The sequence below is a fragment of the Cygnus atratus genome, chromosome 1 (assembly GCF_013377495.2).
Source record: "Cygnus atratus isolate AKBS03 ecotype Queensland, Australia chromosome 1, CAtr_DNAZoo_HiC_assembly, whole genome shotgun sequence".
Lineage (NCBI taxonomy): Eukaryota > Metazoa > Chordata > Aves > Anseriformes > Anatidae > Cygnus > Cygnus atratus.
Window position 1 is genome coordinate 115,636,973 of NC_066362.1, and position 17,509 is coordinate 115,654,481.

Consider the following 17,509-nt stretch of genomic DNA (forward strand, 5'->3'; position numbering starts at 1 on the left):
GCTCCTTCTGTGTTTATTTTATGTGACTTTAAGCTACAGAGACTTGGTGAAATAATAAATAGATAAATAAAAACATGGAGGAAGAGTGCCTGAGATGATGTTGAAGTCATATCTGTCTTCTCTAAAAATCTGATTTAGTATTAACAATCAAAAACCAAACTGCAGCTAATTGAATAAGTATTCAGAAGAATGTAAATAAAAGGAAGCAGCATGATTTAGAGCAGCTAGTGTGAGTCTGCAGGAGCTCTCATTGTTTTTTTCTGTACATTAGCTATCAGATAAATGCACGAACGGAGCTGGCAGTACGCTACAATGACATCTCCCCATTGGAGAACCATCACTGTGCTGTGGCTTTCCAGATCATTTCCCAGCCAGAATATAACATTTTCTCCAATGTCGACCAGGACCAATTCAAGCAGATAAGACAGGTATGAATGCTGGTCCCATCTGTGCTATACAGACTGTTCCCGCAGATGCAGCATGCACATCCTCCCTGCTGTATGCTGCAAGTGAATCATTCCCCAGAAGGTAAGACTGAAAAAGCCCCTCGCACTGGGAGGATCCAAGAGGGATTCTTGGAAAATGTCCACAGGAGCACTTCCTGGAATGTCTTGCTGAGAAATAATGAGCACATCCTGACTGTTAAAGCCCATGACATTTTTTGTGTAGTTATTTATATTATTGAAGGAGCCGATTAGCTCTGTCTGGGAAAGGATCATGCTCTCATGGTAGAAGTTTATGCTTTAAGAGAACATTGCATTAATTTTAAAGCGGGGATTCAAAATGGGAAAAGATTTGCAACAGCAGAGCACTTTTACTGTTGAAGAGGCTCTGGTGGACTGAGAGTTGTCACAGTTATCCCTGAGAAATGAAAATATGCTAGAATTCCCAATAGAGCACTAAGGACAAAAATTTCTTTTTAGTTTCTACGTTACAGCTTCCTTCACACCAGCTGAAATTGCAGACCAATGTGAGGGCTCACATGCTGGTCCATTTGGAGTCACTGATTCTGCCAGTGCAGGGGAAGCAGGCATGGGCCCAAAATGGACTGACGTGCATAAGAACCCACAACTTTAAATTAACCACATATTTTCCCATCATAAGTCATGCCTAGCACAAGGATATGGAGCTCCTAACACATTGGTTGTGCTTGGTTATTTCAAAGCCCTTCATCCAAGGAGGATGAGCACAGAGGACATTCACATCTATTGGCCTTTCTCTCGTCCTTGTTGACTCCATTAAGAGTCAGAACCAAAGTGTGCACTGCTTTGCAAGGGACCAAAAGTAGATCTTGGCAAATAGAGAGTGGCTTTTCACATCCAGTTGTAAAGTTTGTGTTTCCACACTTAGTCAATCAGAAAGGAAAAACCTTAGCACCTTCAGAATGTCACACTAGTGTTACAGATCTAGCCAACCCAGATCTGCATATACCATGGATTTCTATTACCCTTTTCCAGTTTGCTTGGTGGTTCCAAGTCAGATCAGTATTAACAATGTAATACACGTGAGATTTTTCTTGTGTGAAAGACCCTATTTTTCTCTGTAATAACAGACTGTAAAGAATGTCAAGTTGATAATATGAACATGTTTTCTTTGCTAGGGGATAATTACGTTGATTCTGGCTACAGACATGGCGAGACATGCAGAAATACTGGACTCTTTCAAGGAAAAAATGGAAAATTTTGATTACTCAAATGAAGAACACATGACCTGTGTAAGGAGATTTTGTGGATTATCATTTTTCTGTGCATGGTGTGAAATCTTGTAGATGAATGTTCATTTATTTAAAAATCAAGAATCAAGATTCACTGTTAAAAAAGAATTCCCCTGCCCCACCAAAATGATTTTAAATTTGGAATTACTCTTTATAAAATAGACTATTCCAGCTTTAAAAGTCCTGGAGTCTTTAACATCCAGGGAAGCCTTTCCCCACAGCCTCTAAGCCCTGCTTCACAATGAGTTTCATGGTCTTTTGGGACCGAAACTCTTCACACAGCAGGGAAGCACACATCCTGCTGGATCTCATCCCAGTGTTGCAGGCAGGGCAAACAAGGCAGAGAGCGGATAAGTGGGTTACACAGGGTAAATGGGAGAGTGGAATAGAATCCATTCGAGACCCCTGATTTAATTCTAAAGCTGTCCTTTTTGTCTGAGAACATTCCCTCCCACTGCATTGTAAGGACACGGGTTCTTGCTAGGGGAAAAAGGGCTGACGTGAAGACTGGAGTATTAAAGGATTATCCTCTTTCAGCTGAAGATGATACTGATAAAATGCTGCGATATCTCCAATGAGGTCCGCCCGATGGAAGTTGCAGAGCCCTGGGTAGATTGCTTGCTAGAGGAATATTTTATGCAGGTAAGAATGAGGGAGCGACGCAGTCGCACAATGGGCTGCTGTGGCCAGATCCCACCTCAGCTCTGGGTGCTCGGCTGCCTGACAGCCTGGGCTAGCTCTGAGACAGAAAGGCTTCTTTTATGGAAAGCCGAAGAAGCAGGTCAGCAAGACAAGCTGTTCAGAAAGCAAATGAATGCAATTGACTGTAATTCATAGAGAAAAGACAACACTCTTCTAGCTCACTGCATCTGCAGCTTTTTCCTCAAAATTACAATTTCTCTGTGCCTTATTGTTTTGGCCACCCAACAAAATCACTGTGCCCACAGAGCCAGTAGGTGAAAGTCTGCAGTGGGATATCTTTTTTGGATGTGCAGTCTGTGACTCCCCTGCCCATGAACCCGCATAGAAACAGTAAGTTATAGGGTCAGGTAGGTAGCTTGGGAAACTCATTTCAGTCAATGGAGGTATTCTCCATTGATCTAGCTAGCCAGAACTGGTTTGAAACATTATTAAAAAAGAACAAGTAATTTCTGAAGGAGTACCTGGAAAAGAGTCACTCTCTGGAGAATGAGGAAGTCAAAGACCTACTCCTCTTTCGGAGTGGTGAGAGCCATTAACACCTTCCTGAATGCTCAGAAATATGATACCCCACTATTCCCATGGGATTGCAAAGGGACCGGGTGGCCTCGTTGCCCTGTAAGTCTTCAGGTGAAGGCTTCCATGCCCATGCTGCATAGATGTAGCTAACTGTAGTTCTCTTTGTTCAGAGGCTTGCTCTCAACAAGGCAGGATATGTCGGCCTGAGGGAAGCACATTGCTATTCCCTGTTATCTTCAGACACCACTGAGACGTGCACCTGAAGGCCACTGCCCTTTAGCTAGTCGTCTGCTTGGTACATTGCTCTCCCTATGGGCTTCCAGCTGAGATTAACATCCCTTAACCCTGGATTTGTTCCAGAGTGACCGAGAAAAGTCGGAGGGGCTTCCTGTGGCACCTTTCATGGACCGCGATAAAGTGACCAAGCCAACGGCGCAGATCGGCTTCCTGAAGTTCGTTCTCATCCCCATGTTCGAGACAGTAACAAAGGTGGGTCAGCCAAGGCCAGGGGCAGAACCAGGAGCGTGCAGAGCTTCATCACGGGCTCTGATGGGTGTTGAGTTAGCCAGGGAAATGAGGATGTTCGCTCCACACCCTGCCTTTTGTCCACTTCTAACATGTACAGGTTAGTGAATGCAAAAGGAGATGTCGACTTTCTCTCTTGTTTTCATCCAGCTATTCCCAGAAGTGGAGGAGGTGATGCTCCAGCCCCTTTGGGAATCCAGGGACCGCTATGAGGAATTAAAACAGATAGATGATGCTATGAGAGAGGTGAGCCATAAATATCTCTTTGATAAAGCAAACATTGTGATTTAATAAGTGAAACACTGTAATTTAATAGCCCTTTAATTCCAAAACAGTAGGAATGCTTATAGCATAGTCATAATCATGAGAAACACATTAATCACGCTGAGCTGGAGGCAGGCACGTGCCACCAGCAGCCTGCGTGCACACCAGCATCCTTCACCCACCCCAGCACGGCTGTGGGGATGGAGATGCCTGCAGGAGGGGCACCTGGAGAACAAGCCCAGGGAAAACAGCCTGAGGGGAGAGCAACAGCAAACTCCTCTTCCAGGAGGGAGCTGCCTTCCCCTGGGAAGGAGCTGGCCTGGGCTGGGTAGCAACAAGTTGCCCTGGGCTCGGGCAGTTGACGGGACTGCACCGCTGAGGCACGGTTTTCTTTTCTGGAAAGGAACCTCTGCTCACAAGCCTGTCAACAGGGGGGACGGGCTTGAATTTTATGAGGGGTTGCTCTCAGATACACAGCATCTAGTGGGATTGAACACAAAGCAAATGAAGCCATTTCGTGGCTCAGGCTGATCGGGGACCTCTGTTTACAGAGCGCCTCTTGTTTTGACATGTAAGGTTTAGGGAAGATTGGATATACATATAACAGCCTTCACTCCCTCTGGCCGCATCTGCGTGGCCTCTGGACTTCATCAGCAGGGCAGAGCCTGAGGCCAAAACCCAGGAGTGGTTGCCCCAGCCTGCCCCAGGAGGCCTTCCTTGCACACCTTCCATATGTGCCTCTTCCAGCACTTCTTTTCTGTGCTGAGACAGACAACAAAACCTGGCTGAATGGCATCACACTCCAGGGTTTTCTCAGACATGAACAAATTTATCATGTAGACAGGACACTATCCGTCACTGTGTCATTAAATAAATTGGGAAGTGCCCTGGAGCACTAGTTGTGCTGATATGCTTTGGTATGGGCAAAATGAAGGTTCATTCACATGGATGTCCCAGGCTGGATCAGGAGGATGGTGGTGGCTTTCTGCTATAGTTCCCACTTCCTCCCAAATGGTTTGGAGGAAAAGCCTCTGAGCAGCACAAATACTAAGGCTGGTTAATCAAAGACCACACATTTTGAGAGCACTGAGTTATAAATGAGAAGAAAGCCTTCAGCTCTCTTCAGTTTAGAGTGGAGCATTTCTCAAAGGAGGGAAGAAGAGCTCAGAGATGAGTGCAAGACTTTCCAAGACCTCTTCTTTTTTCAACCTGAGCTGAAATTTTACTTCTGCTTTACAGAAGCTGTCAAAACAGAAAGTTCATACAAACCGATGGAGCTTTAATTATGGTGTGTTGACACAAGAGGTCTTAGGAAAATACGAGCTGCCTGAAGTCAGAAATAACCTGAAACAAGAGGGGTTAGCAAATAGTCCTAGAGCATAACAGGGCAGATGATAGGAACACCGAGTTCTGTTTCCTCCAGGCCTAGCCCCAGAGCTGTTTGGATGAAATGGTGCCTGCGATATAGCAAGCTGTGGGGAGATGAGTGCTGGATTCACAGTAGCTGTGCAAATCCACGGTGCTAACGCTGCTTTGCTCTTCCTTGCAGTTGCAGCAGAAGAAAAGCGACAGCCTGACCACCGGCAGTACCGAGAAATGAGAAGAAAAGGACTCTGAGCAAAACTTAACCCTAAGGTTATTTTCTTTTCGAGAAATACTGTATTTGCCGACCAGACGTGGCGGCTACGTCAAAACCCAGCGGGGACCACTCAGGAGGAGAGGTGGCCAGGATGGATGCCCTGCCCGCCCGCCCAGGCGCTGCCACCCCTGCGGACGCCGCGCAGGTTGCAGCACTGCTCCCGTCTGCAGCGGGTTTGCGTTTTTGGCCACCACTGGGAATTAGGCCCACTGTCTTTAAGGGCAAAGTGGAGCTGAGTAAGGAGCCGTTTCTGGAAAAATGATCCACTGGCGTCCAAAAACAAAAGAAAAAGTTGTTTTAGTCAAGATACTACATACATGTGTACAGCGGTATGCTAATTACAGCATAGCTTAACAGATGCTTGTATTCTGACAGGGCCCTGGCAGATATTTTTGTTTGCCAAGTAGGCCCTAATGACACATTTCTCTGTATTATTCTCTGAATTTTATAGTGTTCACAGTACATTCAGAAGCCCAGCAATTTCGTTTTTCTATACTAGAAGAAGTCAGAAAAAACCTTCATGGGTTTGCGGGTTCGCTTTGTGGCCCTGTACAGCTATCGTCAGGGGGTCCTTCAGCACAAGCAAAGGCGGGGAGCACCACGCTGACACCACTGTGCAAGCAGACTTTTATCCTCGTGAAAGAAAAAAGCAACACCACCAACAAGAAGAACCTTCAAAGATGTACAGATTTTTTTTTTTACTTTTAAACTGATCTGCTAAATAATATATTCTTCTACAGAAATGGGTGTCGTACCTGTTTTCTTTTGTGTATGTGTTCACAGGGTGAACACAAGTGAATACAAGGTGAGGGGCTGTAAGGGAGAGGGGAGGGTCTGGTCTCCTTAAGATGAGAGGTTTCAGAAACAGTTTTGGTGATACAGCCATACCATGAGAGCAGCACGGAAGGCGCATCCCTTTCAGCAATGACTTGCAAAGGCTGGGAGCCTCACAGAGAGCAGTATTATATCAATGCAGCCATCCCTACCTGACTCCGGCTTGCACATTTCCCCAGCTCCATGACAGAGGCACAGCCTGCTCTCTCTGCTGGTGCCCCTTCCTGCCCAGGCTGCCTGCTCCTTTAAGCGTCTGTCTGTGTGCATGCTTTGGGGCTTTCTGCTGCAAGCTGGAGAAGGGTCTGGCCCCTGGATTTGCACAGTCTTGGGGGACCCCAGGGTAGATGGGAAGATCCAAGCGTGGGGTCAGCTCCCAGCTCTGCAGGCATCTTCACGAACAAACGAACTAAGCCCTAGTTTTGATTAACCTCAACACTTTCAGTCCTTGAAAGCTGGATTTGAATTGTGTGATTTGGACCTTTTCTTCCGCACTAAATCTTATAATCCAAAGTACATTGTGACCCAGATTGTTTTGCTGAGGAATTCTCCACTTCTTTTTCACTAATAAATCAAATTTACCATCTCCATTCAAGCAGATTTCCGTCACAAATCAGCTCCCAAAGCAGATGTGCTGTGCAGGAGCTATAAACAATTGCTTAGGACATGCCAAGTCCTGCATCGAGCTAGTTACACTAGATGAGAAAACCTGCTGTAGGAACTTGACTGCACCCTCCTCCCACTAAAATTGTTTAAGGGTTAGATCCTGATAGGAAGTTTTGTTTCAGCCAGAAGAACTTTCTCTAACCATAAGCCCTGATCCAGCAAGTATTTATGTGTGCGCTTAACTCCCACGCGCCTCATCAGGGACCCTGGCGCACAGTAGCTAATTGCAGAGTTCAGGCTCTTCAGCTCTCCCTAATTGAAGCGCACGGGAGCTTTGTAATGGATGGTTCTTGCTGCCTGCTTTGGCTCCATCATTTTTTCAGAGCAAACTGGAAAGCGTGCACAGCAGAGATGACCAGAGGATGCTGGTGCGATCCCGCTGACCTTATCGGAGCTGCATCAGACACGTGGAGAGCCCTACTCGGGGCTGCACTAATGCATGCCATGGTGCTGCGATGCTCTCTGTGGCTCACTGAAAGAGCAGGGAATGTCCAGGCTGCTATTTATAGTCTGTCATAAAAAAGACCACATGTAATCATGACCTACTGGTGTATATGGGAGTGCCACGGCATTCTTTAATCTCATTTTCCTTCATAATATTAGATTTCTGAAGAGACAATCCTCCCGACATACACTTAACCAAGGGGATGGTAAGGCATTCTCTCATAATTCTAGTTTCTTGCACTTTTTTTCCAAAACATTTGATGCTGTGATTCATATGTAAATGAACAGATTTGAGGATCTTGGCAATCAGCCCATTAAAATGTCACACGTTTTCAGGGTGACATTTTAAAACTACACTTAGCACGAAAACAAAGTTTTCGGAGACAGCCAGACAGATGTCTGAAGTGTGATTTAATCTTTTCTCTCCCTAATCCGATGACTAAGAATGGATGTTTTATCTCATTGTTATTGTTTTACCTTACGGTAGGCGCCTTGCAAAGAACCTTATGTGGTCTGTTGCATGCGTCTTTACGGCATCATGACAGTGATGCATACCGCTGTACACTGCTGCTCCTACACAGGTGGGGAAAGCTGAACATGAAACAGTTCGTAACTACTCCACGCGGTTCGGCTTGAAAAACTAGTGATGAGCCCTGGGACTTCACTTCTTTTTTTTTTTTTTTTTTTTTTAATGATGAGATCCCACAGCCCCATGCACACTTCATTCTTGAGTGTGGCTTTCATAATCGGATCAAACCAAGGCCGTAGTGTAACTACACGTCTTGGGAAGGAAACAGCTTTTTTAAAACCTGAGTGCCCCCACGGCAGCCAATTTGCAGTGAAAATTTAGTGCGTGTTAAATACACGGGTTATGTAACGCCAGAGGAATATCTGCACATGGAAATTGTACGTCTCGGTGCTGCCTCTGAGCACCAATAACAACGGCATCTGCTCCATGCAGGAGCGAAGCAGAGCGCTGGTGCAGAGCGCGAGCCCACCAGGGGAAGCACTGTCAGGCAGTATTAAATTCTCCTGCTTCAACAGTGGGCTCTGACTGCAAGCTGCTTGCTCCCTCACCCTGGGAACGTCCAAAGATAGAGCAGGGCTTACCTTTGTGCTTGGTTTGCGGCATTAAAAGCATGCACACTTCTTATTTTCCTATCCTTATTGTTCTGGTTTGCTGTGAGGGCTTCTGCGAGGCAGATCCTGCCCTCCAGGGCCATGCCCCTGCTTACACAGCCCCCTGCCCCCTTGCTATCGAGGCTGTTCAGTGCCAACAACATGAAGCAAAGACTTTCTAAATAGCGTTTTTAAAATAGGTTGGGTGCTGCTTTTCTGGGCAATGCAGTAATGCAGCAGGGGATTGCTTCTTTCTTTCAGCCCTCCATGGGGATGCTTAGGTGGAGGTGAAGTTTGTACTGCGAAAAACTTGGTCATCAGACTCCTGGTCCATGTGTGAGTCCTACAATAGTGCAAGAAATCAGCAGTGGTCTTAATAACAAGCCTAGCTCTGCCACTGGCTTCAAATACCACCTGGAGTGAGTCGCCAAGCCAGGGCTTCCCTCTCCATTCAATAGGAGACCCGCCTCTGTACAGCACCTTGGCTGCCAAATGCTCCTCAGAGCAAGAACCCAGAGTCACTATTTTCAGAAAATATGACTTCAGAGAAGCTTCTGGCCAAAAAGCGTACTAGATGTTCTCATAACTGAAGAAGCTGTAACCAACAAGCCAAGCATCTCTTCTTCGTCAGGCTGTGGTAGATCTGGACCCTTGCTAGATAGAAGTCACACTTCTCACCATCTCACACACACCGAAAGAAAGCTTCCTGACTTCTTTGGCACGTAGTCAAGAATTACAGGTGTGCTCAGGCACACGCACACGCACAGGATTGCTGTCTGTAGACATTTTTATAACACTGCTCTTGGCTCTGGTGCAAGACAAACGTAGAACCAGGAGGCCTTGGAAAGCGTAAACTAGCCCGCTCGCAGCCAAGGCTGGCTACGATGCCTCTGAGGAAAAATCTCTGTTTTCCAAATTGTGTGGAAACACGCTTACTGCCTGGCTGATGGGCCCGGCAGAGCCCCGTCCCCGAAGGCTCGGAGGCGGCAGGAGCCTGGAACAGCTCTGTTTCTTTCCAGAAGAACAGCCCCGGTGGTGTCCCGGGCGCAGGCTAGCTGGATGTGCTCCAGGCTGGAAAACACAACAAGAAAAGTGGCATAGAAATGTATAAATCCTCCTCAAACCTGTGTCCCCGAGCCACGCCTTCTGGCATTTCCAGTTAACAGAAGGATATTATGTGGGCATAGCATCCCCTTGTAATTTTTCAGCCTCATTTCATTTTCATCTCAGTTCTGTGCCTGGGTGCCTGCAGCCTGCTCCTGGCACAGCGTCCCCATGAAGAAGAGCACGGTGAAGGCATCGTGATGGGGACCGCTCTGCCCCTGTGCCCAGCCATGACCGCCCTGGTGACACTGCGATGGCTGTGATGCGGGTGCAGACACCTGGCAAGGTGAAGGTAATGCCAACAGGGCGTTCGCTCTGGGGCCCTTTTGCTCCTTACAGCCTCTTTTCTGGGGGCTGGTGGGCGGTGGCGGTGGCATTTTGAAGGGGAGCTTCGTTTGTTTGTGCTGGATGGTTTTAGGTTTTTTTTGTTTTTTTTTTTTTCAAGCACTTTTCCATCTGGCCCTGCAGCGCTCAGTCTGCTTTCTAAATCGACATATTGCAGTGGCAGCACTTGTGCACTGCCGTGGCCAGTGCCTGGGGGCCAGACAGGCTTTCCCCCCACACCAAAGCCATTTTGCAAGACCTTTACATTTGGGGCCATGGAAAATGGCACTGGAGGCTGAAATCACCTCTTGTGGTTTGGTTGCAAATGTAGCTGGGCAGGCTCCTGCTGGGCAGTTCAGACAGCCCAGCACATGGTGCACCTGGGGGCATCCTACAGTGTTTGGGAAGGATGGGAGCTGGGAGGAAGCCTCTGCTGGTCTCCTCACAGCTTTGGGAAAAAAAGAGTTACAGGCATAACAGATTTTCCCATCTGATGAGCAAGCTCCCTCTTTCCCCCCTTAAGATTCTGCACTAGTTTGAAAGCTTGGTGGTACTTTTTTTTTTTTTAATTAATAAATCCACAGTTAAATGAAATTAATATGCAGAGCAGTGTTTGTGTTGCTTCAATCTTGAGCTGTTATCTTCCTGTCCCCAAAATGTTATGAACCTTAGGCAAAATCACCCTTGAAGTACATAAACCCACCGTGTTCCTACTAGAAAACACTGTGCGGGATGGTGGCGGGGAGATGTTTTCTGTGATGTTTCCTTGCCCTGTGTTAAAACAACCTGCCTGATTCCACCCCCAGCCCAGCTCCTGGTCACCACCGGGGTCCCTCCTCCACCTCCTTCCATGCTAGCAGAGGAGCAAGAAGGCAAGAACCCAGGGAGGAAGGGAGAGCCCAGAAGGCAAGAAGCCCCTGGGCTGGGCACTGGCGAGCCCAAACTGCATGGACAGGAGGACACGGTGCTCCTTTCCCCCATTACCCCGCCAGCACCATGCCCGGGCCACGTGGCGCCTGCAGGGCTGGCCGGCAGGATTTGGGTACCAGCAAGCTCTCAGCTGCAGGGAGGCAGCCACGTATCTCTGGGAAGAGCTGGAGGAATCTGCTCCGAAAGGTTACAGGTTAACGAGTGAGTCTAAAACACCGTGTACCTCAGAAAGTTCACCGGGGCGATGTGCCTGTCATAAATGACAATTTTATTTCTTCCAGGCTGTGCTATTTTTTCCCCCCAAGACTTTGATCCTCCCAGTCATTCTGGCTACTGTGTGCATTGCCAAGGGCAGATCTCCAGATGCAGTGACTTGTCCTGGCTCCCTCGCTTGAAGAGGACACACCACCCATTTTCAGGAAGGTCACCCAAAACTGTGCTGCCACTTCCCAGCCCTGCACCACGCCGAGCACCCATGCTGGGGATGGGGCTGCGGCACGGCACCCAGCCTCACCCGCTGGAGTATGTTTCAGGAGGAGGGAAAATGCATTCCTATGCCTACGGCTGATTTTAATTATGTATTTAATGTCTTAAGCTACTGTGACTAAAGGGGAAATTGTGGACGCTCGGGTAGGGGCACCCACAGTTTTGAACTGTGCTGAACTATAGGCACAGCTTCACTTCGGTGCTGTACACCATCAAGACTCATCATGTGTCTTTTGTGTGAGAATACATAAAATTAAATCAAAAACTTTATAAGCGGATTAATAAAAAGTTGCCTAATCAGTATGGCAGAGCTCTTTTTTTCAAACATCAGCTCTGCAGGCCAACTCAGGAGCCTCACTTATTTCAAAACTGAGATTAAATCTATTATTTCCAGTGTAATAATCTTATAACACCTCCGAATTTATCTCTAGGACAAAGGTCTTTTCTCATCCCAGCTGTTAAAATTTAACTAGGGAGACAATAATCATCTTTAAAGACACACTGTACACAAAGAGGGACTTGGTGGCGTGACTTACAGGAGGAACTCAGAGTTTGCAGAGTAAGAATGGTGTTTGCAGGCTGTAAAAGAGAGTGACAGTCCCAGGAACATTCTTTCGAAAGAGGGTGCACGCTGCACGGGATGACTTGCTCCCTATTCACCAGGGTCAAAATCAGAGCCCTTTTGCCTGATTTTTTTTTTTTTTTGAGCCCTGCTGTGTTTAGAGCTCAGCAGAAAGTTTCGCCACCGTGTCTGAATTCGCCCTCTGAATGAGAGGACAGCACAGATACGGGCCTGTGTGGTGCAGCCTTCCTAGGGCTGCGTGCAGGTGCCCCCAGCAAGTCACCTGAAAACCAGCTTCTTTGTAAACAAGCATGATAACCAAGGGCAGATAAAGTCCCTGGGTTAGTCCTGGGTATGTGTGAGCTGCCTCGGTGCAAAGCTGCCCTTACTCTACCTTCCCAACCCCTGGGACAGCGTGGAGGTGACCTTGCTGCCACTGCCAACATGTGGGGCAGCAGCCAGACTGGAACCCCCAAAACCCAAACCTTGCGGCCCCGCTTCACCCCCAGCCATCCTGGAGGGGAAGGGGCCCCAGCCTTGAGGCTGCACGTGTTGCTGAGACCCTTGGGGGGAAAACCAGACTTGGGCAGGGCAGGGGGAACTATGCTGAGGCTCCCCAACATGCACCTCCCTCTGTGGTGGGGGTGAGAGCTGGCACTGCAGAGCCAGAGGGAGATGGGGCATTGCCCCCTGTCTGGGGGAATAAAACTGAGGACTGTGCTGGCCCTAATCAAGGAACAAAGTGTGGGACACTGCTGCCACGTAACCAAGCCAGCAAATAAGAAATCCAGAAAATATGAAACCACATGGATACAGAAGTTAAATGCCTTCAGGCTTTCAGCATGTTTTTGAAGTCACAACGCAGCATCTAACAAAGAAGGTTTAGCAGATAGATCTGCATACATATTTGCATACGGCCCTCGTTAGACAAAATTCCAATTAAGCATTCAGTGCATGCAAGATTGGCAGATACACAAGCCTAACAGGTGGGCCATTTTATGCTATGTGATGGCACAATTAAACCCTTTTCTGCCCAAATAAGGATTCACTAGCTTGCATCAGCTCCAGCCATTTCCCAGATTGCCCAAACCTGAGACCTTTTATCTTCTCCCGTTTCTCACTTTTTTTCAGAATTATGTTACTACCTACTCCATTAAGAACCCTTTTTTATTTAGCCCATCTAAATATATTCTCATCTATGTAAAAGCACCGTAATAATAAGGAAGCATATAGGAGCCTGACATTTCTTTTCATGCTGGTACTTACTGTTCAAAATGTCCTAGAAGAATATCAGTGACGTCCATCTTTTCACAGGCGAAGGGGACTAATAATCCGAAAGGACTCTCTGTCTTTGGTAGCATTCTGCACCAAGAAGACCATTTCATTACCCTTTTGCAAAATACATTGAAAACCCTCTGATAACACCCAAATCAGTCCCCTCACTCCCAAACACACGACTATTGCATTGAAGAACTGACGAGGGCGGGTGATGGAAGAAAATTAGGCAAAATTTTTACATTTTCTGATTCTTAAGGAATTGGCAGTGTGGATAGGATAATAGCCACTATTCTCAGGTGAGATGGTGCTAGCAATAAACAATTTTTGTAACTATCATATGCCTGTAGAAGCCCTTGAACACATCAAACCTTTCTGCCAGGAATACTTTTCTGTAAGTAACATGCATCAGCCACCTGTAGGCTCCAGCTCTGCGTCCCTGGGCACAGCTCTCCAGAAGGACATGTAAACTACATGGCCACAAGAGCTAAAGATGGAGTCAGCACTTATCCTCTCGAGACTGAGGCCACTATGAATACTTCCTCCACATTTTTTTCCTCCAGATCAAGTTGACATAACCCATTGGCCATTTCACAGTAATCACTGATCACAGCAAGGGTCTTAGATGCAAGTCGTCTCCAACGAGTTCAGCTCAGTTACAACCCTGACCTCAACTCCTGGTCTATACCTATCACATCTAAGCACCGCTTCTTCGGTTTAGCTCCAGCAAGGACACTTGGACAGTGGTAATGCACAGGGATACATTAAAACAGGAACATTTAACTTGGAAGCCCCTCAGTTTAAAACTTATCCAGCCTTCTCTAGAGACAACCACATTCCACCAGGAAAGGAATGTCTGTAAGGATGAAACAGAAATGGCTGTCTCGTCTCCCAGCCTAAGGGAAGTTAAAGTAGGTGTCGTTAGTCCTCTCTTCAATTCTAATACCACATATTACTTTCTGCTGGAAGATGACTTCATGCTGTGGTAGCCTTGAATTGCTGGGCAGCCTGCAAACACTGAGGAGCATGGTTTATACCTCAAGGAGATGACAGCATAATCAGAAGTGGAGCATAAGTGACTTCAAATGATACGAGGAAGGAACAAAGCGTTTTGTGATGTACACCCCAGGGTGGGTGATGGCAGTGCTCTGATGATGCTGAATGCTCTCATTGCTCAGGTCCTGCTCATTAACCCTTGCACACACAGTACTGGTGCCACCTTTGGCCGCCAAAAACTCTGAGAGAGAAAGGCAGAGGAAGTCACAGGGATGAAGAACCCAACCAATGAACCACTAAATTACACTTCTCCAAAATAAAGTCACCGCTGCAAACCCATTTGCATCTTTCAGCTGAAGTTTCTTGCTTGGCTTATGGCAGAGATGCTGATAGCATGTTTCTTCTGCTGCGATTCAGGCAAGATGTACTGGCTGCACGAACCCAAGCCATGGCAGCATGTGCTGTGTGGCTGGTGCAGCTCCTTCTCACCTGGACAGAAGCCTGCTAGATAACTTGGTGCAGAGATGATCTGGTTGCTTCTCTGCAGAGCTTGGCTGAACACTTGGATCCAGAGACTTTCCCTCCCTCCCCTAGATCTTGCCAGGCCTCGCATTAAACCTACATGTTCAGCTTATCTGTTGACTTTAAATAAGGATAATTTAGATATGTTTTCCTCCTAAATTACATAGATTTATTGTAAGCTGGGAACACCGCGCTCTGCTCATATAAGTGCAACGAGCCCATTAAACTTTGAGTAGGACGGGACAAATCACGCTAGGGCAAAAAGCAGCCCGCCTTCACCCCTCCCTGGGACGGCTCTTCCTGTAAGTGGGGACGTGCCGCTCCAACCACCGGCCTGTGAGCTGCAAATCCATGACGTCCCGGCCTGGGGAGCAGGGCAGAAATGTCAGCACAGGGCTGTGCTCGTGTATTTCACCACCTCCCTTACAGCACGCCCCGCGTCCCCGCCTGGAGGAGCCGGCCCGGCTAAAGGCAAGGGGCCAGCGCTCGCTAGGCCTTGAGCCCCTGGTGGAGGTCAGGGCCTGAGGGACCTCGCTCAGCCAGAGCCGAGGCTCTGCTGAGGGACGTGATGGCTGCAGGCAGAGAGAGCTGGCCCTGATGGTGTGCTGAAAGTAAGAGCAACTGGGCTCACAGTGACACTGCAGAAAGAGCTGAGGTGCACGCACGCTATGCAGGCCTGGCTACGCCCACAGCTGAAAGAGGTGGCATCTCTCCTGTCCCATCTGTCACCAACAGGTGAAGGATGGATGAGGGACGCAAAGAGTACCCCCTGCAGAGCACTAACAGAGAGATGCATTGTGCCTGTGACACCAGCGGGGAGAGTCTGATTCTGGTCATTTGGTCAGCATGACACCAGAACCCAGATGGAGCAGAAGCACCGGGTGCCATGCCAAAGCACAGGTGGTGCGCATGAAGGGAAATCAAGCAGAGAAGACATCAAGAAAGCTGGAGACAGGGCTCTGGTGAGCCATGTGGTCCTGCGCTCCCCAGCAGGCACACACAGGGACTCAGCAGGCAAGGAAAAGCAGCTGCTGCTGCCCCAGAGCAGGATGTAGCAGGACAGGGTCCCCCAGCTTTGTCCCCGCTGCTCCAGCACAGGGTGGCACGGGACGGGCAAGGAGCAAAACAGGGCATCACCTGTGGGGTGCTGGGAAAGCCCCACACAAGGCCAGGGGGCAATAAATGAACAGGAAGCCTTCTAAGAATCACAGTTGTTTTTAATTTGTAAACGGGTTTCCCCCACACTACCGAGATAACGAGGCACTGTGTTGGGCTTCCCAGAAAGCATAAAAAAAGCAGATAGGGTGAAAAAGGCTCTTTTATTTATTTATTTTTCAATTTGTTCAACACATTTCCATTGCCTTCCTGAATATACACAATGCTTATCAACAGGAAACAAAGATTCAGCAGCAGCTTTTCCACACTTGTACCTGTCACTCCTGAAAGGAGCTGCTAAACCCTTCTGTTTGCCCAAGCTACCTCTGACTTTTCCCCCTCAAACAGGGGCTTTGAGTTTGAAGCTATTAACCTTTTATGCAGAGGACCACCTCTACAGCTGCAAAGGTGAAACAGAAGGATTTTTTTTTTCTTTTTATTTCTTTTTTACTGTGGATCCTACTTGTGCTGGGTTTATAAAACCGAAAATAGACAAAGAGATGGCTGAAACTTCCTTCTGGCTGTACCATGGACAGTAGAGAAGGAACAGAGCCTGATTTGATGAAACTATTTTTGACAATCAATTTGAAATCTTAGGTAGCTGGCTTTACACCGAGAAGAAGGGGATCACTGAGGTCTTCTGCCCTGGTTTGGGTGGTGGGTTTTTGTCATTTCTGGGTTTTGGAGTTTTTTTTTGTTATTATCATCACTATTTTTAAATGAAGGTAGTGGAAAGAGTGGGAAAAGACTGAGAATGTGGTCTTGTGACATAATGACAAAATTTTCTATGTCTTTGTATTTAAAAAAAAAAAAGCATTTAGGAATGAATCTTTTCTCTAAAGAAAATCTCTTAAGAAATTTTGGGAAAACTGAGAATTGCTGTCGATTTTATTATTATTATTACTGTTCTTGCTAGAAGATGCCCCAAACAAAAAACAAAAACAAACAAACAAAAGTGTTGCATTGTTTACAAAACAGAATTTCCTGTTAAAGTATTCCACAGAGTATATGCAAGTCTTAAGACATTGATTAATTATCACAAATAATACTTCCTTGAAGATAAGAAGCCTTCATTTTCCAGAGGCCATTTTATTTGCTGAATACTGTTGGCCTTAGATATGATAAATTATTATTTCAGGTAATTCCAAATGGTACATAGATAATTATACAAATTCTTGGACAGACCGGGAAATAGGAAAAATCAGACCTAAGTTGTTTTAATTTAAATAGGTGGTGTGTCTCAGCCTACCTTTCTCGTGCTTTGGAATATTAGAGAGCAAAGGAAGCAGTCCAGTGTGAAATACTGTGATTATAAACGGGAAAAGTCAACAGAGAAATCTAAGACACCCAGCATTGCACAAAACTAACCTGACTTTACATAGGATGCTGCCCTATTGACAACATGCTGATGAAAAAACATAGTAACATGGTTTTTATTTAAAAGCAGAAATCCCTGGTGGGCTGCAACACAGCTGTAAAGATAGTTAATCAGGCTCTGCTCCTAAAAATCTGCACAGGTGGAATACCGAAATGGATGTTTAAATTGGCATTTTTCACACTGAATACTTTGTTTCATAACTGCCTTTCCCTGGTAACAACTTCAGAAAGGACTAATAGCAACAGCGACTTTCTTACACCCAGGCATAGGAAACAACTGTATCACTCATGGCTAAGTCTGCTCAGCTCTTCCAATGCATTTCCCATATAATTCACCTCTGGAAAATCCTGATAGTAC

At 46.8% G+C, this 17,509-nt stretch overlaps 1 protein-coding gene across 3 annotated transcripts in view; it reads left to right on the forward strand.

The window, feature by feature from the left end:
• Positions 1-5,321, forward strand: part of PDE9A (phosphodiesterase 9A) — a 44,165-nt gene extending 38,844 nt beyond the window's left edge. For all 3 annotated transcript variants that reach the window (XM_035545906.2, XM_035545907.2, XM_035545908.2), the window contains 6 exons: positions 272-428; positions 1,601-1,714; positions 2,252-2,356; positions 3,293-3,421; positions 3,608-3,703; positions 5,271-5,321. In XM_035545906.2, the coding sequence (XP_035401799.1) occupies positions 272-428; positions 1,601-1,714; positions 2,252-2,356; positions 3,293-3,421; positions 3,608-3,703; positions 5,271-5,321 (652 nt within the window). The remainder of the gene's footprint in view (positions 1-271; positions 429-1,600; positions 1,715-2,251; positions 2,357-3,292; positions 3,422-3,607; positions 3,704-5,270) is intronic.
• Positions 5,322-17,509: the final 12,188 nt, after the last annotated feature.